At 34.3% G+C, this 27,391-nt stretch overlaps 1 protein-coding gene across 1 annotated transcript; it reads right to left on the bottom strand.

Moving 5' to 3' along the window:
• Positions 1–4,281: 4,281 nt before the first annotated feature.
• On the bottom strand, positions 4,282–26,358 carry LOC129255242 (N-acetylglutamate synthase, mitochondrial-like). Its single transcript, XM_064096980.1, has 10 exons — positions 26,269–26,358; positions 19,734–19,856; positions 16,175–16,288; positions 14,549–14,730; positions 13,340–13,502; positions 12,610–12,790; positions 11,858–11,951; positions 9,465–9,630; positions 8,587–8,681; positions 4,282–8,217 (listed from the first exon to the last, which is right to left on the bottom strand). The coding sequence occupies exons 1-10, from the start codon at positions 26,356–26,358 to the stop codon at positions 8,046–8,048; spliced, it is 1,380 nt and encodes a 459-aa protein (XP_063953050.1). The 3' UTR covers positions 4,282–8,045.
• Between the last annotated feature and the right edge of the window lie 1,033 nt (positions 26,359–27,391).

Genomic DNA, 27,391 nt, shown 5'->3' with positions numbered 1-27,391 from the left:
ACTCCTATATCACTCTCTATATACATGTACATAAATTAATATTGTAAATGTTTAAAACTTGAATATTTCCACTAATTCTAACTGCCATTAAGTAGATTTAAGTCTGTTCTTATACCCCTGGCAGACTTTTAATAGCATATCTCTGTTCTTACGTCATTCAGTGAAATGCAATAATGACCACTTCAGAACAATAGCAAGAGAGAACTCCTGGGGAGCGTTTCATGAAAGGACTTGTCGGACGTTTTATCCGACAAGTCCCATTTTATCCGACAGTTACCATAGTAACAGTACCTCTCAGCCAATCAACATCAGAGAAAGATGTCAGATCTGACAACTTGTCGGATGAAAATGTTGATGAAACACTCCCCTGATGACTGGATTTGTATTTGCCCCACCCCCACCATCCATTGCTGTACATTTCTTTTAACATCCCTTATTCAAACCTTCAATTGAAAGCTGTTTTCAAATACCACTTCAGTATTACTAATATGTTTGAAATTGAACAAGGGTTGGTTTGTTCTATCGGAAAAATATGAATAGTCTGGAATCTTGAATACAAATCCATTCTATGATATTGCTATTTGAACTATATCTTCTGCCTGAATTGTCTTAAAAAGATTGTCATATGTAGTGATAACCATATGAAAACAAAATCACATGTGCATTTTTTTTTTGTCTATTTCTATTCCATTTCAGTAAGTCATATGTATATCTTTATCAAGGTGATTATGGCACAATGAGCAAACTATATTCTAATGATAGATTAAAAAAAAGTTATGAAATAAATCTTGGTATTGGGCTTAGTAAAAATTGCATTAATGTTTGAAGTGCTACAAACCCAAATCAATACTTTGAAGCAAAAAAAAAATGGAAAAAAAATATTGTGAATTTCTGTTGAAAAGTCATACTAAATCTCAAGTCCAAAGTTACTGTTCTTTGGCAAGGCACCTTGTCTGTATTTTCCACTCTCCACCCAGGTGTTAAATGAGTACCCTGTATGTGAACGTCAACAAAAGATTGGGATCCATGTGCTTGTAAAATGGCGCATGACCAGAACACTGCTTAGGGAGTGAAGAGGTGCATTTTATGTGTGGAACAGCAATTGAATTCAATGATATGGGTAATTATTAATCTGTAAAGCACTATAAAAAGAATATAATTATGAAATATTGACTGACCTTGAAGGGAACATCAAATATGTCGCCCGCAACAGAATCACATTGACCCGACTCGTTAGACGAGGGCAATATGGTTCTTTTAAGGGCGACATATTTGATGAAAGAAGAGCCAGTCAATATTATTATTATTACCTAAGACCGTTCAATGTGTAATTCAAGCTACTATTTGGAACAATTTATATGCCTGTTTGATTATCACTGCACTACTTCTGATTTCAGTTTATTCACGGCTTAGCAAAGTACCGGTAACCCTTAATAAGCAATTGTGACATAATTGTTACCTTGCAGTCGCGCATCGTGCATGGCGCGCACATACACTCAACACGTATGTTCATCACCCATAGGCTATGTATCAACCCAGTGGAGTTCGCCATTAAAGGCCTTTGCACAGTTTCAACGTTGGTGTCGTGATACTTTTCAATAAAGAAAATGTGTGTCGTACCATGACAACATGTATTGTTGCTGGAATTTCCAGGGATTTAAAGTGGATATGGTGTGATCAAACTATGAAAATTTATAATCCATTATATCAATGGTCATATCATGACTTTAGTTAAGAATATCGTGCGCAAATAAAGGCAGATCAGCATAATTTCATATCATTGTCTAATACGTAATAGATCGAGTGTGGGAGACGGGGGTAAAAAAATTCAACATTTTATTATCTTTATTGTACTAAGTTCTCAATTTTTTTAATACTTTCTTTCTATAGTATGTTATTTTGTTGTTATTTTATTGTATATTTGTGTTGAGTTTGACAACTCTCCAGTTTTTTTTAATGTGTAAGCTAAATAAATAGTCAGTGGATCTTGGGGCTATATTGCAATTGAAATCACGCACGTCAAGTGACGTAATTCATCTGATCGGGGGGGGGGGGGGGGTGTGAGAGCAATAATTATGTTGAGTTTAAAAAAAATGGTCCCCCCCCCCCAGAGCTGTTAGTAGACGGGGATATACAAAACGTGTGTGAAGGGATGGGGGTCAAAGCAATATATTGAGCTGAATATTCAACAATAATATTCAAGGGTAACTCATCCCCCCCCCCCCTTCAAGAGTTATCAGTAGACAGGGGCGGATCCAGCCTTTGCCAATATGGGGGGGGGGAGCCGAATTTTCTTAGCCACATTTTCCCGATCGGCCACTCGAAGTTGATTTTTGTTTGTATCTTTGAAGGGGTAGTCTTTTATTATAATAGTCTAAGCTTTATTCTTATAAATCAACATAAATATATGATAATCTCATAAGCCTTATTTGATTAGTGCGAGTGCAAAGTATTTTGTCCTAAAATCTAAATATTCTGGGCAATGTTTGTGATCCTAAGACAGATGTGTATCCACCGCAACTACCTTACATTTTTCAACAATCAAATAATGCGAGCGAAAAGCGTGGGCTGAAAATTTTGACATTTCTAGACGAAGTACGGAAATTCTAAGCACTTTTTGTAATCGTGATAATAATAAGTAAATGACTAAACAATTGATGCGAGCGCGAAGCGCGTGCGGAAAAAAATCGAGATTTACACCCAAAAATGGGACACTCTGATCATTTTGTGTAAATCATGAAAATGATAATTTGAAATCTTATAATGCGAGCACAAAATGTTTGATATTTGGATGATTTAAATAGTGAACAAGCTGCGTATCTGAATAAACATGCGCGACCTAGAATCTGGGCATTCTAATACCTTTTACATCATGAAAATCAATAAAGCGAGCGCAAAAAGCGCGAGCTTAAAGTATTTGATATTCCGATCTGAAAAAGGGACAATTTAATATCTGTATTTCAAGCACTTTGTAGGACAATTGTGAGGTGGATTTGGATCACAGTTTTAGAAGAGCCGATATGTTTCAATATTATTCCTTTGAGTTTTGACCTAGGACCGGGACATCCTAAGAACATTATGTCATCAAATGAAAATGATGACTGTCTTCCTATTTCTCTTCCTAAGCACGAAATAGAACTTGTCGATATTCCATTCTGAAAACAAGGACATAGTGATTACTAAATTAATATCTTATTTATTAGTCTAATAAGCCTAATGAGAGCGCGTAATCTGTTAATATTATGGCTTGAAAAATTGACATTTAAAGCACTTTTGTAATTATGATGCACGATTTAATATATTTTCAACAATCAATGCGAGCACAAATCGTAAGCCGAATTTTTTTATAATCTGTCATGAAATGGGGATTTTAAGTAGTTTGTTATAAAATCAATATTGAGATATACATAACTCACCCGGTGTATTGGAAAAGAGAGGGAAAGGAGCACCCCCTTCTCCCGGTCCGCTTGAGACAACATTATACCTTCAACTTTCTTCTTCGTTCTCTTTTTTATATATTTCTTGTACATACCATCTCAAGATCTTATTTATTATTAATAGTAGTTCATATTCATATTTATAGTGTAAACAGATTTTACCTTTTATAATTACAATTCTATACGTGTTGAGGACCCCACTGAAAATAAGCTTTCGAACTATCCTGTTAAAGATTACTGACTTTTATTTTAATTTAATTTAATTAAATTTATTCATTTATTTATTTATTCTTACTCATTATTATTTTTGGGGAGGGGTCCTTTCACACCCATAATCATCAAACAATAATCGTTCCGAATCCTCCTTCATTTAGGTTATGTAAATGAAATACTAAAATATTAAATTAAGAGGAAAGGAATTAAGACAAAGTAATTTTACAGCTACAACTATGATTCATTTGCGAAAAAGGGTATTTCTTTTTTATTTTAAGACCGCTCGGGGGACATTCATAATGTAGTTTTTAGTCAAAAAATAAATTGTGTCAGGAACTCGTTGGCTGCAGTAAATAAATATTGTTTTTAAAAATGGATAACCATGAGAAACAAAATAATCATATCCATCTTTAGTCGAAGTGCCAGGAATGAGCTCTTTGGCAAGCTCTTTGGTGTAAAAACCGCTTGCGAACCAATTCTGCACATTGAAAAATAAACGCTGACTAAGCAAAAGAAAATTATAAACTGATTGAAATTGCCGTTGCATACGATGACATGTTCAAATAAAATTGGAATCATGCAGTATTTTGTTTGTTATACACAAAGAAAACTCAGACCATGACACCCGTCATGATTTTTGTATCCAATATGATTCTATAACATATATTTACATCAGGACAATTTATCTAATATAGACACACATAATAGAAATTGTAATAGATATGCGCTATGCTAAACAGTCAATGTGAGTATATGCAATCTTGACCTAAATTTGCCTTTTGGTAATTCAGGAAAGAAATAATAATTCTAGAAAATGAAATCATTTATGTGTTAGGTATATTCCGAACATTTTCCAAAATCGTTAAACCATTAATTTCACAGATTAAGTGTCAAAATTAAGTATTAAAGTGCGAAGTGGTCATTACAAGGGGAAAAGGTACGTGGAAAATACCACCTTACACCAGTATGGGACTAGATATCCGTCCCCGCAGACACGGCGATCAGCCCGTGTGCGCACGCTAAAATTTATCATTCTGCGGCTCGCGTGCTAGGAATGAACTTGATTTTTCTCTCAATTACGAAACTCATCGTGGAAAAGGTTATCCAACATGCAATGATATACTCGTAAAATTTGTCGTCATGTATCATTTACACACAGATAATTGAATATAACCCTTCTTTTGGAGAACTATTAGTAAGTTGTTCGAATCTAACGATTTTCTTTTAAAAATATAACAACAATTTACCTGATTTCAAATGCCTGCCATTTCTTAAAAAAAACTAGAATCAATAAGCCACCACCGTTATCAGTTGTGAAAAATTCTAGGAAACGTACTAAGATGCTTTTGCAAATGATTAAAAATTAAGGGGATATGAAAATAAGGATTTTGCAATGCTATATCAAATTTCTGTTATATTTTCATCAATTTTGGGATTGCATCGAAATGACTGATAATTCAAAGTCTTACCCACACTTGCTTGTAAATTCGGTATATGTTGGTACACTGATAGTCAATGTAAATGATAAACATTCATAGCCTCACTAAAATTGAACAAATCCATTGTTTTTAGAATTTTAATGTCGCAGACATTTTGGAGAGTGAGCAAAGTGATGCTAACAAACGTCGCTAACAATATTGCTAGGCGAAAAGGCCTTTCAATGGCGCGCTCCACTGAGTTGAGGCCGTGAACATACGTGTCAACGCGTAGAAATCTACAATGCATTGATTTATAAACTGGTTCCAACCAGATTTCTGAAATACTGAAATTAGCGATCAAAATCAGCTCCTACTGCGCAAACGCACTAACGAAATATGGCCAATATTGCCCTCTATTTTGTACAGGATTTCTATGGGCAAAGCCCGGGGAGGGCAACATGGCAAATGTTTACCTCATTGGTCTTGGATTGAAAGTAGCGAGCGAAATATGACTTTTATTTATCTCCTAAAATGCCTTGTATAGGTAATAATAAAATATATGACAAATTATATTATTCAACCTGACAACAAGCCGTACTGCTGAGTATACTACTATGTTCAAAATTGAACATGAATTCGTTTTAAAAGAAAGAAATAAATTGTCTTGATTCTTTGATACAAATACAATATATCATATTCCTTTCTGCGCTACCCTGTATATCATCAAAAAAAGAGGAAAAATAAATATTGTTATCTGTATTAAGCACTAAGCATCCATATGTAGTGATAGTTATATGAAAACAAATAATTATCATCATTAATAAGTGTGTATAACAATTTAAAGTGATGGTCCAGGCTGGATATACAGTATTTATATCTCAATAAATAGAGTAAAATTCACAGAGCAAAATGCTGAAAATTTCATCAAAATCGGGTAACAAATAACAAAGTTATTGAATTTTAAAGAATTGCATTTTTCCAGTGAAACAGTTCTAGGCATGTCTTTATGAATATTCATTAGGTGGGCTGATGATGTCATATCCCCACTTGTTCTTTTGTATTTTATTATATGAAATTAGGTTTATTAAAAAGATTTCTACCAAGAACTAAAACAATTGGATTGACAACTGATTTTTAAAAGTGCATTAGTTATTTCTTGCCGCAATTTTTTAAATCATAATGGAGACACATCATTTACACGTGTACAAAAAAATGAAACATTTATGATTTCATGTAATAACATAAGAAAAAGGAAAGAGGGGATGTGACATCATCAGCCCATCTAATGAATATTCATGACCATGTGCATATAACTGTTTTCACAAAATATTGATAAAATTTAAAATTCAATAACTTCATTGTTTGTTATCTGATTTAGATGAAATTTTCAGCATTTGGCTCTGTGAATTTTACTCTATTGATTTAGATATAAGAAATTTCAGCCCGGACCATCCCTTTAATTTTATTCTATTTCTATTCTATTTCAGTGTGACACATGTATATCTTTATCAAGGTGATATAGCACTATAAGAAAACTATATGTATTCAAAATAAGTTACATTGGACTTAGGACAAATTATTACATTAATGCTTGAAGCGCTACAAACACAAACAGGTCTTTGAAGCATAACAAATTGATAAACTGAAAAGGAAAACTATTGAGGATTAATTTCTGTTGAAAAGTCATACTAAATCTAAAGTCCAAATTAATGTCATTTGGCAAGGCACCTTGTCTACATTTTCCTCTCTCCACCCAGGTGTTAAATGGCTACCCTGTATGATGTGAATGTCAATGAAAGTAGTTTGGCATGTGTGCAATTGTTACCGTGTTTACATGTGATCGGCTTTTGGTTCTGAACCAAAAGCCGATACAGAATCGGCTTTTGGTTTATCTTGCACCGCGTTTACACGCTGCATCGGCTCGCGGTTCAGAATCGGCTTTTGGGGCAAAAACCTGAAATGATCCGTGCACCAACAATATACATCATAATAAAGACAATGCTGGATCCGTGCGCTTAAAAGTACGTCATAATGGTAAAGTAAATGAAATGCGCGCCAATTGCCGATGCAGAATCGGCTTTCTGTTTACACGTAGTAAAAAAGACGATTCTGCATCGGCTCACGGTTCTGAACCTACTACTTTGGTGGTGCAAAATTGCCGATTCTGAACCGAGAGCCGATGCAAGTTAATCGCGTTTACACGCAACAAAAAAGCAGATTCTGCATCGGCTCGCGGTTCTGAACCTTTTTTTTATGCAGCGTGTAAACATGGTATGTGAAATGGTGCCTGGTCAGAATGATGCCTGGGTAATTTATCGGTAAATTACTTCTATACAATGCATCAAGCACGCTTTAAAAAGCAGACCATAATTACATGTATGGATTATATAATTCAATCTGAAAAAAGAGCAGTACTAAATTTTACAGCATGCCAAAGCCAAATTATAAAATAAACACTGGATTTTGTTAGAAATCTTAAAATGTCACATTTCTAACAAATGATTCATATATTTTCTATATATGCTTGAAATAAATATAAAAGATCCTTAACTTCAATTACTTTGAATACACAGAATTTCAGGAATATTATGGTAGGGAATTCTTCAGGCTTAAAAAATAAGTAATAAATATTATTGCAAAAAGAAACAAAATAACTGAATAAAAAGAAAAATACAAAAGTAAATACTCTGGAATTAAAAAAAGAAGTGATATTGGATAGATAAATTAGTAATGCAAAAAACGGCAATACCAAGATGGATAGAAACAAGAAAAGTGATAACATATTTGTTTCTTCGTTAACATTCCATAAAAATATTTATTTTCTCAAAAACAATGTCTGAAAATGTTTCTGTTCTGGTGCAGTATTCATCAGAATTTATAATGAAAGATACTATCAAGGATCTAAATCTGCTTGTTTTTATAGTTTTCATATTTTTGTAACAAAAATATAGAATCTCTTTTGTGTCATGACATATGTTCAGGGTATATCCCTCATCAGGTCGTTCTCATAGCTTTCTGGTTCAACAAAAGATGCTGGTCTTGTTACCGCCTTCTCAACGAGGGCGTAAGACAGCTTAGGGTCCGCCATGCCGTACCAGAATACGGTCCATTTACTGTTGCTCCAACTTCCTTCGCATCGTTTGAAATACCTTGGTGGAAAAGGAATGGAAAAATATTACAACTTCGAATTATTTTAAGTTTGGAATTATTGCATCAATTAAATCACTGTGTCTCTTCCTCTGTTTCCTTCCTTTTATCATTTGATTGCCTGTTTCATATACCCATACCACAATATATACTTATTATTATCAATATATAATGGTGAGCATTTTCCAATTCCCTGATTCATTAACCCATCTGAATAAGGCAATATCACTGTAACATTGCAGTATTTTAACTATTGCATATATGAACTGGGGTCAGCCAAACAGCTGTAATCTACACAGCCAAGCGAGTGCTTGTCATATGCCAAAAGCAGAGCATCTTTACTCTACAATCTTCCATTCTGTTATACTCACCATGGATTGATTTGGTTATTACTTCTTGACCTCCAGAACAGCATGCCAAAGTCTCTCCTTAAGTAATCCCACAGCATATCACTGGTCCCTTCTCCCTGAGGGCAAAACATGTACAAGTATTTTAAATTATACCAACAGTTCAGCATTAGGGTGATGATCACAGAGCTGTTTGTAAATTTGCACATGACTTATATAAATGGAGTATGAAGTGCCAAAACGAGACACAATGTTTTATGACAATCTTACAGCACACACTTTTTCTTAAAATCTCATTCAAATCACATTAATCCACTTCAGACTATGTCAATTAAAAGCATGAATATAACTCCACATCTGCATATTTCAGGAAAAAAAAATGAAGAGCCTTCTTAATGAAAAGCCCCTAGAGATTATTCATGTAGATATTATGTACTCTGATGGCCAGCTATTCACTCTCAGTAAATATTAAGGGGGTAATGTATTTCACTTCACATATCACAGTAAGGGATCTCACGCATCAATAAAAGAAGTAACATCAACTGATTGATATTTTCCCATCTATTTTCAGCTGCATCTAATCTTTATACATGTCACTAGAAATGTGATAATATTATGATATGTTAACTGTATCATCCTTGTATATATGAAAAATTGAAAGTGGGAAATAAAACTGAATTGTATTGAATTGAAGGTGCTGTTACATTGATATTTTAGTCAGTGTATGACAGTATGGTAAGCTATTCTATCATTTATTCCTAATTCTTGATATCAAGAGATAGGCTTGCATTGTTGACAAATAGCACTTTTTATATCAAGAAATGAAATTAAAAATTGTAATGATAGAACAGCTTGCCATACCTCCAGGCATGGAAGCCCTTTCAAAGAGCTCTTATACTCACTTGTGTTTGAAGACTTATAGAGAACTTGTCTAGGTAAGGCACATTATGAACATCATCTTCATTAGTGATGATAGCTACAGCATTGTATCCCTCAGAAAGGTATATAGTATGGAGTCGTCTGGGAAGATCAGTTATGTAATTCTTCTTTAGTACTCTACCAAATGATCTGTTAATAATAATACATAAGACTTGTATAGCGTATTTTCCATCTTGATTAGATGCTCAAGGCGCTTCAGAGCAGAACAAGTCAATGTCTGTCATAAAGCACTCTTATACAGATATGTCTTCAGGTTGGCCCTGAAGGTGGCCACTGAAGTCTGGTTTTTCAAACTCTGTGAAAGAGAATTCCACAGGTTTGGCCCTGCATGACAGCATAAGCAAAGGCCCGTTCCCCCATGATTTCTTGAAGAGTTTTTAATATAGGGGTGATGTGGCTGCACTTGCTAGATAGAGTTACAATACGCGCAGCTGTATTTTTCAACTTCTGCAATTTCCCAAGTTGAGAGAGGGGGATGAGAGGAAGGAGAAGGGTTGGAGAGATAGAGTAAAGTGGAAAAGGGGGAAGGAAAGGGGGACGTGAAGGAGATGGAGCGTGATGGGGAAAAAAAAACAAAATAGAGAGATCAATAGGAAAAGAGGAAGAGAGAAAGAGCAAAACAAAGTGAATGGGGAGACAGAACAATGTAGACAGCAGTCAGAAAAACATATTGAGAGGGGAAGAAATAATGGAAGGACAAAATAGATAGAAAAAGAGAAGAATAAAACAATAAAAAAACACAAAAGTGGCAAAGGAGACGGGAGAGAAAGAAAAAAAGAGCATGACAGAGAGAGAAAAAGAACATATTATTGATATTGCAGTGTTTGATACATGTAATCGTTACCATTATTTTCATAGTATGAGAATTGATACCTTTTGAAAATAGTATACTGTTTTATGAATAATTCGTTATTGTCATTTAATCTTTAGTAACACATTGGCAAGCCACTTTTAAAGCTCTCTGATATTTTGCAGCTTTCCATAATTCTCACATTTAATTGAATTCATTGTTTAATGCCAGAGCACTAATTATTTTCTCTTTTTGTTTAATTTGTAATTGTTTCAATATATTTAACATTTGCATAGTTTGCTTATATTTCATGAAAAACAAAAATGAAAAATCAATTGATATATCAATCACAAAATTAAAAGCTGAAAAAAAATATTGTGATATTTTCTCTTCTTCCCTGAACAAGGATGGAAATTTCTCTGTAAAAGCTGAAGCACTTGAGCAATGAACAGAATACTCTCGCAACACATCTCATCACAATATATGGACAATGCATGTGACATCACCATGACAACATGACAGAAGACTAAGAATCATAAAAACTAAAGCAGCATGAGAAGATTAAATCTAAGCTTGAAAGCCTCATGTATCAATGCTCTTGAGATGAGACACTTTAAAATGAGATTAATCATGTGTACTTGATATTAACATGAAGAGGATTGCCTGCTACAATGCTCACATGTTTTAGTGTCCATATTGCTTTATCAATTCTCAATATTTCCAAATGCCTCCCAACATATTTTTGAGCAGGTAAAGAATCAACTGACAGGTCATGAAACATTTATCTTACAATATGGTGTCTGCAAAAGGGCACAATTTCTGATGTTTTTGTTGTTTGGAATAAGGTTTGCTGCTGATATTTACAGCATAGCAAGGAGAGAGAGAGAGACATACAACTACATGTATGCACCTCATACAATGTGTGTTTTCCTCATTCAATTCCTGTCCACGTTTCATCCTTATAAAATTGTCTCTCTAAAATCTTCAAATCTCAAGATCCATTTCCCTTATCTCCCTACATATTTGCTGTGTTTCACCCCTTCAATTTCCATTTTGCTAACAGCTAATGTAATCATCATTCAAATTCAATTCCCTCTTGCTAAAAAGACTGAAACTATGAAAAACACTCAGCTTCATTTACCCTTTACCAAAGAAAAAATAATGAGAATGCTAAATACTATGATAAATAAATTAGAAATAATAATTGCCCATATTTAAAAAAAATCAGTTTCATCGCATGAATCCATTATTATCATTATTACCTTCTCAATATCAATGGTATAAATGCACCTTTAATGCCGGGTAATTCCATAAAGTACTTGTATAATATCCAAACCTTGTGTGAAACCTTTCTGAAAAAATATTTGTCTCTGCTTTATAGTTCACATGAGAAGCTGTAATGCTTTCAAATGATCATGACCTGTGAGAAAGGAGACAATGGTTGTTCCAACAGATTACTTTTAAAACATGGCACTTAAATGGCACTATTAAATGGATCTCTAAGACTGCTTTTTGTTATGATTGAACATATAGTGTATATAATTATGTATAAAATGCATCACTTACCTTGTAATAAGTTTTAAAAGTCTATCTGTATCTATATTTTCTAGATCATAGTACTTCCATATCCTCTCTGTATTCTTGAACAAAGTACCTGACCCTGAAAAATAACCAAAAGTACTATTAATACTATTTTTTTAAGCAAAAGATAGAATTAAAGCCAATGCAACTCTACAGTTTGATTTTGAGTTTCACCATGGTACTGTAGGATTGTATTAATACTTGTCATGGCTGGACTGATAAAACCTTGTGTCTCAATATTTAAACAATTTTATGAAAGCTGAAAATAAGCTAGATTTTAGAGTTATAACATGGGTAGCAACCTTGTTTTGCCTCAAAAGAGTTCTTCACAGGTATCAGGAGACTGTTTTCAGGCAATATGAGACTGCCACCATCGCTATAATTCTAAAATAAGCTTTTTCTGAGCTGCCCTAAAAATTTTGAGATACAAGGTTTTATCAGCCCATCCACGATATATCACAATAATCTTATAGGACAACCTCTTAGGGTATGGTCCATCTTGATATGATACAGTGGGTGAATAGTTCAGCTAGGATGCTTCAGATGAGCCCTTAGATATTATTAAAGGTTGACTTCGATAGGGAATTTTGTGTGGTTTATAGACAACTTAAAATCGGAAAGATTTTGATGTTTCTTTTACAAACCTGTGTACCAATTTTCTGTTCCATCTATGAAGCATCCAGAATAATAATAATAATAATAGAAAACACTTGGATTTTTTATTAGCTCTTACTAACCATGATGCGTGAACAGTTCTGCCAAGATGCTCTCAGGTGAAGTAATAACTACACTTGACATGGAAGGAAGCGCTTGGAGCATGGTGGAAATATCATGAATCCGGTGCTGACAGGTATCAGTGCACCACGGCTCATCAACAAGGGATTCTACATCCGCTGGTACATGAACCTGTGGGATGACCTGTATTACAAGACATTAAAAGATGGCAATATAAATCAAACAAGTGATTAAGACTGGGGGAGAGAGATGAAGTGTCCTATAAAGTATTGTGCCAACATTATATTAAATCAAGATATTAAGCTCATTTTAAGGCACAGATAAAATGGATTATATGAACAAGAAATCAACTAACTTCAACATTTCCATCTGAATCCCTCCACTTGCATCTTCTAATCCCAGAATTGCAGTCACATTCCCCATCTACAATATCTCCATTCCTTTGAATAGAGAGAAGCACCCTGACAGGTTTATATAGCCCCAACATATCTCGTTAGCATCATCTAATACAAAGCTGTTCGTAAAGTTATGCATAACTTTACGCACTACGACTGGAACATGTTCTTAGGTCATAAATCAATTATAAAGGGATATCACATCGCACAAGAAAGGATCACCAGTCGTGCCTAAAGTCATTTGTATCTTACGAACAGCTTTATGAAACACCCACCAGTAATGCAGTATCAGAGGTACACCAAATAAACCAACCTTTAAATAATTGATATGACTAACCTCTCCTTTACCATCTAGTAGACCACCTTTCCTGTTGAGTAGAAGCACCTTGATGGGTTGTACAGCCTTGGCAATCTCTGCGGTAGCGTGGGAAGCATCGATACTAACTAACTGAGAACTAGATGTCTCTCCTATAGATGATACTACAGGTATATGTCCAGATCTACAAAACAATCAAAACAAAATTGTTGTTGAGACATTGGCACCTTTTAAGTACACAAGGGATGGAAGTTAATGCTTTAAGTTAATGCTTTCTATAAAAGAATTATCAAACAAAACAAATTCATTCAACATAATTCAATCAACAAACTCATAAGTAATCTGAGCAATTCAGACAGTCACTTCATTTTTTATTTTTTATGAAGTGCTAAGAAAAATAGTAAAATACTTCCTGTTCATTTAACTACACATAATTGCCATGAATTTAATTCAAAACATCTTTTATCATCACAAAATTGTTTTCTTATGAATATTTCTCGAAGATTTACTTGGGACAACTGCCTTCTTATGCACGGGACATCAAAGTTAATGATTAAATAAAAGGGTTCATCATTAGTCATTCCAAATAATATAAATTTTTAAAATCATTTTCGAAAATTTCCTTATCAAATAAAGATAAATTTTATAATCATAAAAATATCATAATCATAAAAAATTTAAAAAATACCTTAAGACCCATACATGCCTACATCCTACGGAAGGGCGGCGAAGTCTATGAATGGGTTTATTCCGTCATAATAGACATTTCGACGTATAGGCGAATGTAGAGGGCGTTTAGGCGAATTGTGAACAATGAGAAAAGACAACAAAATTCACCTTTCCGGCGGATCTATTATGATATATATATTTATATATATATATATATATATACTTTGGGGTGGGGGCTTGTTTTTTTACAGAATTACTTATAAAAAAGAGAATTGGAAGGAAAAATTAGCAATATTCAACAATAACAACAATATAGGGTATCAATATTGCACACATATCCATTTTGTTATGTGCTGCTATACTTCCCACCAGCAAAGCTAGGCTACCAATTCTGGTGCTCACAGCTTTTTGAGGAATTACTTCCCGCCGGCATCTTTTTATATCACCTGGTTTGAGTGCAGCACATTGTAATGTTCAGAGAAATTTTCCTGATATAACGTACATTCATGCAATAAAATAAATTTCACATTTCTATTTCCTTTAACTCCACTATAACCTTACCCTATACACCACTCTAACGGTTCTGTGTTGACATGAATGACCCTTCCTTTAGAGGCCCCTTCCTCTACTGGCTCTGCCTGTAACACATTGCTCCCTGAGAACAGTGGATGAGCAGGAGCACCACTGGCTTGAAGAAAGTTCACCATGGTCATGGTATCGGTGGTCACTCGACTACGGCTTGCCTGTGGGTCAGAAAGGACCTTATCAGATGTTTTCTCCCAAGAAATATGTGAAACGCTTAAATTGATAACGGAATGTTTTCAATAATACACTTTCCGGTATTCAAATCAGACCTCTTTACAGGAAAAATGTTCAAAACAGATAATAGAATGTCATCCGAAAAGAAGGATACACTAAGACTCAAGAATGATATATAAAATGCAACTCCTGTTCGGATACCCTAAACGTACAAATAATTTGGATATTGTAATGTGTGAGATCATCATTATTATAATTCATTTTCATACAAGGAAGGGATTTTTCCTCTTGGATGGAAAAGGTTGATTGTCTCGAAGAACAGCAATAAGTGAAAAAATTATGAAGAGTCAAATGAAATAATAAGATAACGTTTGCTTTCATACTAAAGTAAAATAATCAAGAAAAGGTAAGGCAAAGACATCATAAGCTAACTAATTTGCATATAGAACGCCTTCAATGTGCAAACTATTTCAAAAGATAATGAAAAATGCAAAATGGTAATAATACTATTTACCCTACTATTTTGCATGTTTGTTTTAATCTTAAAGGAGAATGAAACCCTTGAAACCAGCTGAATCCATATCAAAGAGAAAAATCAAAGAAACATATTGTTGAAAGTTTGAGGAAGATTGAATGAATAATAAGAAAGTTATGAGCTTTTGAATATTGAGATCACTAATGCCATGTAGATCCTCCCATTGGCAATGCGACCAAGATCTGTGATGTCACACACGTACAACTCCCTCATTACTTTAGTACTTATTTCACTTATATTCTCACTTTTATAGAGTCTATCACAAGGTGAGGTGTTCTCTTTATGAGAGGACAAGTACAGAGGTTTCACAACAGTATATCATTGATGAATCGTTTGTCATATGATTAGAATGAGCAAAAAGAGATGTTTTGGGGTATATTTTCAGTGTCCAAAAGGGGAGAGTTGTTCATCTGTGACATCATAGATCTTGGTCGCATTGCCAATAGGAGGATCTCCATAGCATTAGTGATCTCGACATTCAAATGCTCATAACTCTTCTATTGCTAGTCCTATTTTACTCAAACTTTTGTTGATCGTATTCTTTGATTTTTCTGCTTTCACAAAAGCTAACTTGCTCCAAGAGTTTCATAATCCTTTAAAAGTGGACTTCTATCAGAGATAAATATCAGCAGAAAAGTCTTAATGATGAGTTTGACTTAGGGTGACCAGACATTAAATATTTCCCATATGGCCTCCTTCATCACTATTCATATTTTTTAAATGAGTAATAGATCAGTGCACTTTCGCAATTCATTAAACTTGCTATAAACTATACTTCTGGAATGTGCACGATTGCATGGTTTGCACTTCAAAATCCTGAAAAAATGTCCTCACTCTTCCACTCATTGCTTATCTCTTGCATAATACTTTGGTTCTGATCATTCTGGTTATACCTGTAGTTCTTGATCTGACAAGTTTGTTCCATCTGGCAGAGAAGCCCCATGGACAACCAGTAACTTCATATCATTACGATGTAGGAATGCTAGGTTTGAGCTCAATGCTTCAAGCTATCTCGAATGGAGAGAAAGGGAGAGAGAGGGAGAGAGAGGGGGAGAGAGGGGGAGGGGAGTGATAAAGAGAGAGAGAGAGAGGAAGGGAGGGGAGAGGTAAAGAGAGATGGAGGAGTAGGGGTGGGATAGACAAGAAGTTTCAGAAAGGGGAGAAACGGGAGAGGGAAAGAAACACAAAATATTTCAAAAACAAATTTAAAAAATGTCATATAGTTACTGGTAATTCACACTTTAAAATTACATTATTTTCACTAATATAAAATAATTTGAATATTAATTTCTTGCATAATTTAGGTCATGAACCTATAGCTATACCTTAACATACAACTCAAAATATTGTATCAAATTATAATGATTAAAAACAAAAATATACATGAAAAATTTCAGGGTCCAAAATCTGAAGGCCAGTTTACTTCTGGTCATGAAATATTCTTTCATTAATATCATGAAAAGCCAAAATATACATGTAGTAGCAGAGATTGCTTTTAAAAGCAAAGTCTGCAGAGATATTAATCTAACCTCTAGAGGATCCTAATGAGATGTTTTGCTGTGATTGTCAAATACATCTAAAACTCAAAATCGTGCCACTGCTCAACGCCTCTTATTTCCTATTCTCTGCCAGTGTCACAGACACACCAACAAAGCTGAAGCACTATCAATCAAAGAAAATATATTTCCTTGAATAAAATAAAAATATAATAATTGGTTTGAACATGACACATCAAATGTTTAGTATTTGTTTTGCTGAGAGTAAAATTGCTTCATTCAGCTGTTACAAATTTAATTTTGTAGGCAACAGCTACTGTCAAACTGAACAATGTCGCCTTGATTTTCATTGATTCCTTAACTATGAACATGATCACATATACTCTCAGTCACTCATGACCAGTGTCAGTGAAATACTCTTTCATAATACCACTATTGATTTCTTAATACAAACTATTCACAATACAATCCTTTTATACTATTGTGTTTATTGGATAAACCTATCAATGCATACACAACATATTCAATAGCATTACCTTCAAGCCAGTTATTCAAGCTCTACAGTACCAGTTTCACATTGTATCATATGCTGTACTCATAAACTACAATACTTTGATCTTTTTTTCTGAACAAGCTTGTTTTATACATCATCGATACTGGCTCCCAAATGCATGCCCAAGTTGACTTCTACTAACATAATAAATTTCAAAGGAAAGACATGGAATGGGGAAAATCATGAACTAACAGGGATGTCATTAGACATCACCCAAGTCTGATTTGTTACAGTAATCATTCCTAAATAAAATAAAATGCAAGCCTAAGTTTAATTTATGAAATTCCAACTCATGGGTGACTACATGTATATAGTTTTTAAAGATATAACATTGACAATTCTCAGTTTCTGGGATGCAATATATTATCATAAAGCCTCATCGAGAGTATACTAATGTACATGTAGCTTGTTAAGTTCCCATTACTCTGTATTGGTTGTTTTATTTGGAGGGATATCTAATAAAAATCTCATCAGTCAGTGCTGTCTCTGCTCCTAAAATTATTCCATTCATCTTTACTACCACCACCACCACCACAAGTTCCCAAGGGACATTATCATTATACATGTACATACAAACAAAATTGACATAAAGGACTCATTGTTAAAGATTTTCCTTTTCTTATGTAAATTTTGCAGATATGTGCTGATGATGAATTGTAGATCTCTTCATGAACGAATGGTGAGCATATGACTGGTGGCATATGTTAAGGGGGAGGACACCCAGTCGTTAAACTAGTTATAACAAAAGCATAGAAATAAGAGAAACATATGTATAAATGAATATTTCTTGAAAACTTCATGAAAAGGTGTAGCAGAAATATGATTTCTTGCTTTTTTCTTTGGGGGTGGGGGGGGGGGAGGGATGTCACATGTACATGTAAGCTGGTGACAGGCTGTGTACAAAAATGTACTATTAAGGTGGTTTCAGACCGCCTCGAAGTTCGCCAGTTCCAGGTATTCTCTGATCGGGAAATTTACCCCGATCAGAAAATACCAGGTATTTTGGCGGTGTGAAAGCAAACTACGCGTAATATCCCCGAAAGAAAATACCCGATAAATAGTAGGTACTTGGCGAAATTACGAGAACTTTCGCGGGGATTTTTCCAAGGTCGTGGGTATTTTGGCGGTCTGAAAGCAAATTACGGGAACTTTTAGCCCAGCGTGTCGTTGGGTGCGGCGCCGTGCATGGGTTGCTGCTGGGCTAGTGATTTTGAATTTCGCGCCTTGCTGCTTATCAGACCATACTGCGCATGCTCGTAACTTCAGGAACTTATCCCGAAGGGTATGTTTCAGGGCGGTGTGAATGCAGGAATAATTAATGGGTATTTTTCAGCCTATAAAAGTTCTCGTAATTTAACGGGGATTCTTGTGATCGAGGCGGTTTGAAACCACCTTTAGTGTCATAAATTGCCCTTTTTTATAGAGCGCCATGGATGGCGATGCTGACTTCTGACCCACGCCTTTGAAACAGATGGTTGTGAGTACAAAACCCAGCCACATCATGAGAACACAGATTTGAAGAAAAAAAAACACCTTTGTAACCCACAAAGTAAATAACTGTGAATATTGTTGAATCTAGACTGAAATACATGAAGGTTTTGTGAGATCAAACTCTTTTTACAAGGAAAATTCAATATCCAGAATCAGGGGCCTGTAACAAAAAGTTAAGTATTGATCATACAATTAATAAGTATGATTGATTACAAATAATAACCAATGCAATAAATCACAAAATGTCAGCCCTCAGTGTAAAATCAATCACTACACTTTGTAGTTAAAGGTCAAGTCCACCCCAGAAAATTGTTGATTTGAATAGATAGAGAAAAATCAAAGAAACATAACGCTGCAAATTTCATCGAAATCGGATGTAAAATAAGAAAGTTATGGCATTTTTAAGTTTCGCATATTTTTCACAAAACAGTTCAATGCGCAACTCAGCGATATGCAAATGAGAGAGTCGATGATGTCCATCATTCACTATTTCTTTTGTTTTTTATTGTTTGAATAATACAATATCTCAATTTTTACAGATTTGACGATAAGGACCAACTTAACTTAACCATAAACTGTTAAAATAATGGTAATTGCACATGTTCAGGGAGAAATAAAACTTTGTTTCACTTGACAAGAGAAAATTAGAATATTTCATATTTCATATATACAAAATAAATAGTGAGTGGGTGACGTCATCAGTCTGCCAATTTGCACACCGACCAGGATGTGCATATAACTGTTTTTGTGAAATTAAAATGTCATAACTTTCTTATTTTACATCCGATTTTGATGAAATTTTCAGTTTTTTGCTTGTTGGATTATTCTCCTTTTTTTTTCAAATCAATTTTTGTTGAGGTGGACTTGTCCTTTAACATCCTGACTCCCGATTTAAACAGATAACTCTCTTACCAGATCAGGTTTCTGGAAGATTTCCTGATGGACTTGAACTACAGCAAAGGGCTTGGAATGGCTGCCTCCTAATCGCTGGAACTGTTTCAACCAATAGCGTGCTTCCTTCGGATCCGTGCCCACCTAGTATGAAGAAATGATAAATGAACTGATGTAAAGGTTGGTTGAATTATTGTCACAAGTTAGCTAGATTATTTAAACATCTAAACAATCCTTTTGTAAAAAGTGAAGTCATCAGAAAGTGTTCAATCCCTTCAATTTATAGATACATGAACATATAGATTGATAAAATAATATTAAAAATGCATTGTACAAATAGGTAAACAAATATCACAAAGTAAGTAGGCTTGCAAGTAATGTCAATAAAGTTAAAATAAACTACATTTATACACCTTTACTGCCTTCATAAAATGGAAATAGACATTAATGACATTTATCTTCTATCAAAGGACAAGTCCACCTCATCAAAAAGTTGCTTTGAATAAAAAGAGAAAAATCCAACAAGTATAACACTGAAAATTTAATCAAAATCGGATGTAAAAAAAGAAAGTTATGACATTTTAAAGTTTCGCTTAATTTCACAAAATAGTTATATGCAAATCCCGGTCGGTATGAGGGAACTGATGACATCACTCACTCACTATTTCTTTTATACTTTATTATTTTAAATATTAAATATTCTAATTTTCTCCTCATTATCCTGTGAAAAAAAAAGTTTTATTTCTCCCTGAACATGTGGGATTACCATTGTTTAACATTTTATGGATCAGTCAAGTTGGTCATTATATTGTCAAATCTGTAAAAAATTAAATATTGTATAATTCAAACAATAAAAACAAAAGAAATAGTGAGTTACATCATTGATCTTCGCATTTGCACCTGACTAAATTGTGCATGTAATTATTTCGTGAAAAATAAGCGAAACTTAAAATGTCATAACTTTCTTATTTTAAATCCAATTTTGATAAAATTTTCAGCTTTATGCTTGTCGACTTTTCTCTATTGATTCAAATCAACATTTGGTGGACTTGACCTTTAATATCCATTTGTAAATTTCTATGAATACACTATAAACATAAAGAGACAAAGAGAAAGAACAAGGTGGTTCATGAACCACGAGTCATTTGAACCAAGTGTCAAAATAATTGATGCAGAAATGATTTAATGAGAGCAATATGAACAAAAACTTTACCATTATCATTTGACTTTTTGACAGAATGAAACACACCCTAACAGACCAACAGGGAAAGGGAAGTATGTAGGTCTCTACCGAATTTTGTTCAGGCGAGACAAACAGATTTTACATGTATATTCAAATCACTTTACATCACCTGAAATTATCAACTAAATTTCTATCCAAGAGCATAAACATCCCTCTTCATAATTTCTAATTCAATCACTGGGTCAAGCTCAATCACTGTGAGGATAATTAAATTTCTTCTGACTCATTAGTGAAAATAAATTCTGAATTATTAGTAAGGACTCAATGGGTTCCATTTTGATTTAATGCTCAACATTTCTATTAAAAAAATATATCAAATACACATAAATGAATCAACAAATTAATGACTGAGTTAATATTTGAAATGATGAAGATTTATGCGATTACATATCTATAAACAGACCAATCATAAAGAAATACAACCTTTTGATTTGAACATTTCTCTTCTACATACTGTATATTCCCATAATTTTAGAATGGGCAGTTCTTTAATAGTACAACTCATCCACCCTGATTTTTCATGTTATGGAAAAATTGGAAAAGCAAAGAGAAAAGAAGAATATGGGGGAGGCTTGCTTGGTTTTCTAACTATGCAATACTCCTGGATTCATTATAAAAATAATCAAATTTACATAGAGTAATCTGCTCCCCCTATTAGATTACCAAGGCAGTCCCCTGCAGTACATAACTGATGCATAATGACGGTAATTTATTTCCCCCCACATATACAGCAATTTCATTTCTGGGCCAAGCACAATCGTCATGAAGGTTTAATTGCCTACATGTATTAGGCAAGTTTTCAAAATTATATTTTGAACAATCAAATGCTTAATTTTTTTTTGGTTATTTAATTGGTTAGATTTACTGGGTTTCATTTTAATTTTTGATCAATTAATCTAATTCTGTTTTTTATCTGTACATACATGTAGGCTCCCTCATTTCATACTCTCAATGGGATCTAATATCCTAACTCCGGAGTAAAATCAATTTGATTTACTGATTATGGACACTACACAGTTAAATTAGAAAGTACATTTACCTTAAAAAAAAGTTCTGAGAAATATATTACTGATACAATCATGTTCTTTTAAAAAGTCACTTAGCACTACAAAGAGTTACCTGTACCCAATTTTCACCAAAGGTGGATTTTACCTGTAATAAAAATATATTCTAGACCAATACTTTGGCTGGATCCATGTTTAATTATAACCGATCTTTTTTAAATAATAAAATCAATTAGAAGATTAAAAACTTTTATTTTAAGCACTCATTGGTACACACAACCCCATAAAAATCTATTGAAAAAGCTTTTTACAAACAACTGTGGAAGTAATTTACATGTATGTACATGTACATACATAACTTTTTTGGAGAAAAGCAAATTCCTTGTGAAATTCTTAAGTCTGCCATTAATATTTCAGTTGCTTGAAATGTAATTTGAACAAGATATTTATTATAGTGTATATAGCACCCCCTCTCAAGCTAACCATGCTCATAGTTTTGTGGTATACTTCCAACATGTTTTGTTTTATATCAGTGTCCTAATAAATCAATAAATAATCTTCTTACACCTGTAAGCCTTGTATGTATCATTTTTTTGAATCAATATACATGTAAGGCATCATTCATGGACTCCCTTTAACTACATGAATACACTACAACTGTAGGAAATTCAGATAGTCCCTTCAAGCATTTCACTTCCTATTTCTGCCTGAGAGCTACGTGCAGTATCCCAGACTACCCACTTCAAAGAGTTTTTTTTCAGTGAGGTTTCCATAATTAGTCTGCTCTCCTGTTCTATTCACACTGCCACACATAAAACAATGTGATAACTTTTGAAGTTTCATTTTTCATTTATTGCAAACCTATATCATCACACATCTAGTTTCACATATGTGGGTAGTTTTTATAGCAATCTGATCAGTCTGATCATAATAGGTCCATGGTCTGACACTCGCTATCTTTTCTTAACTGATGAAAAAATTGATGCCTAATAAGGGCATGCAGCAAATACCAATATATGTTTAAAAAAACAAAACAAAAAAAACAAACACATTTTTGAAAATGCAATTAACACAATACTAGCAAAAGGAAATGAAATTTATAAGACTTCCAAAAGAGTCAACACAATGCTATCAAAGCAAAATGAAAGCCAAACCTAGAGTATGTTTTACCAATACTGTACTGTGCTCTCAGTGGATATGTCAATACATGTACACTATGTAATAACTGCAAAATCATATCAAAAGACTTCCAAGAGAGTCAACAGTTTTTTTCAACACCAAATTCTTCTACCTAAAACTGCTGCCATGGAAACGGTAAAACTAAAAACTGAAGTTAGATGACACATAGCTTCAAAATGAGTCAAGGCAGACAGATTGATGAGTGAGCATTGAGTAGGAAATTACAGTCATCTATTGCACATGCAGCAAAACAGATACAAATTTAGAATTATCATCGAGCAGACAAGCTTGTTTACTGCAGGTTTGTGTGAGTGTGTTGGGAGGGGGTGGTATCGTTTTCCCTTTTCATTTTCACTCACATCAACTTGATACTAGTGCAGTGTCACCCCGGGGGGGCCAGTTCCATTGACGAGTGGATATCATGCTCGACCATGGGGTCTCGAAAAGCACCCTAAACACGTATTTTTCATATTCTGAAAATGCACCCCTTAACAAGTATTGGCGTCTGAAACCCTACCCTTATCAAGTATTGGAAACAAAACGATACTCTTGGCAAGTATTCCCTGAAAGTCGCCCCCTGAAATGAACCCCTAAACAAGTACAGCGATATTTTATTGTTATGTCAAGGGTCAGTCGGTCGTCGGTTTTACCTTTACACACCATTTGGTTTAGTAGGCCTACGGCTCCATCTTCCACACCTCGCGCAAATCGGACCCTAAACATGTAGTGTTGGGGCAAAAAGGACATCCTTTATAAAACATTTTAATTTTGTTTTATCATCCCCGAAAATTTGACCCTAAACACGTACCTTTCATAGCGAAATAGATACCCTTTTTTCATTATTTTTGTGTTTTTGACACCCTTATCAAATTACGTACGTAACGTGCCCTATCTTGAAAAAGACATCCTTTTTACGTGTTTTTTTGGTCGCGCATGGTATCCACTCGTCAATGTAAGTGGCCCCCCCCCCCCCCCGGAGTGTCACCCCATATCTCTTCAGAGAAGTACATACAGTATCTTGTCAATTCAAAGAAAACACATAGAAATGCAAAAAGGAAGACCTACATACAAATTTCATCACCATCTCATTCATTTGCACAATCCTTGTTTGGGAAAATGCAAATTTTGAAATTCCCTATAACTTTGATATCTTTTAGCATATTTCAATAAAATTTTCATTGTTTGGCTAGTTAATACCATTTTCATATATGAACGTGATCCTAGTATATGTTGAAGTAAATGCAACTATTCAAGCAAATTTAATGTCCTTTGATAGAAACGTATGGATTTATGTCTATTCGGATGGTTTGGGGATTCTTCTTGAGTCAACTTTATAGATTTTCTGCAAAACTAACAGGCTATTTGGTGAATTATCAGATTATTTCACAAGTGGGGGTCCACTTGGGTTTTGGCTCCTAATTCATTCATGGTATACTTTACCATTAAGGAAGACATCCATGGTACATGTACCATGAAACCATCACACAATATAAACAAGAACCCGAAGTTCCTGAGGTCATACATGTAGGTCAAGCAAGTAGATACCATTCAGTGCCGGCCGCACAGAAATGTTGTTAGTCTAACAGGGCGCTAACAGTTACAATGTAGCTCAGTGATATCTTTCGAATTGTGAAGTCAAAACATTTAATTCCGATGTAGGCATCGCACATCCAGATTATTTGCGCGTGAATTATGAAACAGAAAGGGGTATAAATTAAACAAAAGAAGCATATAAAATCTTGACAGCATTTATCACATGCTATGATGCTACAGTGCAATATCTACATGTATTATGCAGGTCTGTCTATTTCCGGAGGTTAATGATGAAGAGAACAGCAGCTGTAGCATTGAGATCTTATTAAAGACAGAAGGCACATCTCTATGAGCCCGTTCCAAATTATCCAAAGTCTGATGTACAACAAACTACATGTATCCTAATCAAAATTTCCTTCAGCAAGAAATTTATCCAGATTGTGCTGCACTTGACCCAAGTGAGGTGAATGGGTACCCGGCAGGATTAATTCCTTTAATGCATGAGCGCCGAAAGGCAGCTTGAGCTAAAAGCCGGGGTAATAATAATGACAACATCGCGCCTCGGAATATAATATTTTTAGATAGATGGCGCTATATAAATGCCTATTATTATTATAATAATCTTGAGATTTTTAACAAGCTAATGTATTTCATGGGTTTATTCTCTAGATTACTTTCCTCTGTCAACTAAAAACATATTATAACCTGTAAGTTTCAGCCTCAATGCTCATGCTCAAGGGATAGATTTATATAAAAAAGAGTTCCTTTTATTTCATTCTGGATCTCAACCTAAATAGATTTCCTGAATTTTTTATTTTATTTCATCCATAAGATATAGGCCCTACACATTCATCTTATTTTATTCTGAAATACTAAAAATATGAATTGTTAAGAAACAAACATTGAACAAATCATTGCATCTTTGAAGTGATGGTCAAAACCAACTAGCCTTTGTATGCACTTTACGTGTTCATCCATATTTTGTGAATTACATACATAGAATGCACAAATTGCAACCTTTAATAATACAAAAATCAAAGAAAGCCACTTTAGAGGAGTGGAATGGGAAATGCTGTAATTTGACAAAAACAAAGTCCCCAGAGAACACAGAAAAGAAAGGTGGCCTCCATCTAGCAATTCCACCTTGATGCTTGAAGCAACACACAGAGAAAGAGGTCACAGACTACTATCGCCTTTTAACTCAGCAGATACATGTATCCATCAAGCCGAGTTTGCTCAGATTCTTCCCTGATCATTCATCATCCAGATTGAAGAAACCATTGAAGGGAATGTGACCTTGGATAATGGAGCACATCAATTTGGGCTACATCTTTTAGCATGTGATAATATAGAGAGACAGGTAGCTATGACTCCTGAGCCAAAACCCGAGTGTGTCATAGCAAGCAAATTATCTGGATAAAAATTAAATTCTACAAGTTGATTCACTATTGTAATTTCAAGATCACTCCCAAGAAAATAGCCTAACAACTGAGTCCTCATTACAAATAATCTTGAGCTTGTTTTGAATGGAATAATTTGCTTGATAGAAAAAGGGGAAACCCAATGTGATATAAACTAGCCATCTATATAGACATACCCTGACCCCCTGTGCCCATCCAGGGGCCTGAAGCACCAGAAAGCTGATATCACCAAGTACTGTCTCAGCCTCCATAAATGGTGGCTGCATAATCGCTTCACAGCTTTATTGCTTCCTTTCCAAAACAAACAGTGTGCAATGACAGCATCACTTTTATTACATGCTCGACAGTTTTACCACAGGAAAGTGATGGAGGCAGACTCAGGGAGGAATTGGGTCTAAAACACTCTTTTGAATGAGTTTACAGAAATTGTAACTGCATGTATCAAGTTTTATCTTAAGAACGGCCAAAAATATTTTGGTTCATTGTGGTATCTTTCCACAATAACCAGGAAGAAATGTACTCAAACATGATTTCACTTTTTTTTAAATCAATGTATCTAATGAATTACAGTAGACATTTCATATCTACAGAAGATAAACAATGTAATTTTCCTCAAGGTCATTATGCATTCTTCCAAATTAGGATTTCTATAGTATGATTATCTACTCTATTACATGTACATCTCTTCCTCCCTATTTACCATCGGTATTATCCCACTTGACTATTCCAGGAAATACCACAAACAGTTCAACATCTAATTGAGATAAAGAAGTAAAGAAAACCACAACTTATTTTCTACATGTAGAATGTTAGAGGGAAATGCCAAGTTTTGATATAAGCAGAAAAATGAAAGAATGAAATCAAATCTGATGAAAATCCATCAAGCAATAATTTTCAAACTTCTATAACATGTTATGACATCTCAAACAAGCTGTTTTCCCTCAAACCTTGTAATTTAGGGAGCATGGATAGAAATTGGGGTTGCTCCTGATGAAATCATCACGTAAAAACTAAGCACGAATCAAAGTGATAAGCATATTAACACCTGCCTGATCAGGAAAATGTCAATAAATTATGAAAATTGGTTCAGGTCTGAACATACATGCAACTGATTATTCATTTCATATATTCATATCTGGCTATTAAGCAAAAAAATAATTTTGAGCCTGCAATACAGTTTCTGCATTCTTAAGATGCACAAAGATTCATCTTGCCTCATATACACCAAATGTTTTTTAAAAATTGTTTTCGCACAACGAGTATCTGTGCAACCTAAAAATATATGAAAGTTATCATGAT

The sequence above is a fragment of the Lytechinus pictus genome, chromosome 1 (assembly GCF_037042905.1).
Source record: "Lytechinus pictus isolate F3 Inbred chromosome 1, Lp3.0, whole genome shotgun sequence".
Classification (NCBI taxonomy): domain Eukaryota; kingdom Metazoa; phylum Echinodermata; class Echinoidea; order Temnopleuroida; family Toxopneustidae; genus Lytechinus; species Lytechinus pictus.
The sequence above is the reverse complement of the archived record's forward strand: the minus strand, read 5'-3'. Positions and strand labels throughout refer to the sequence as shown.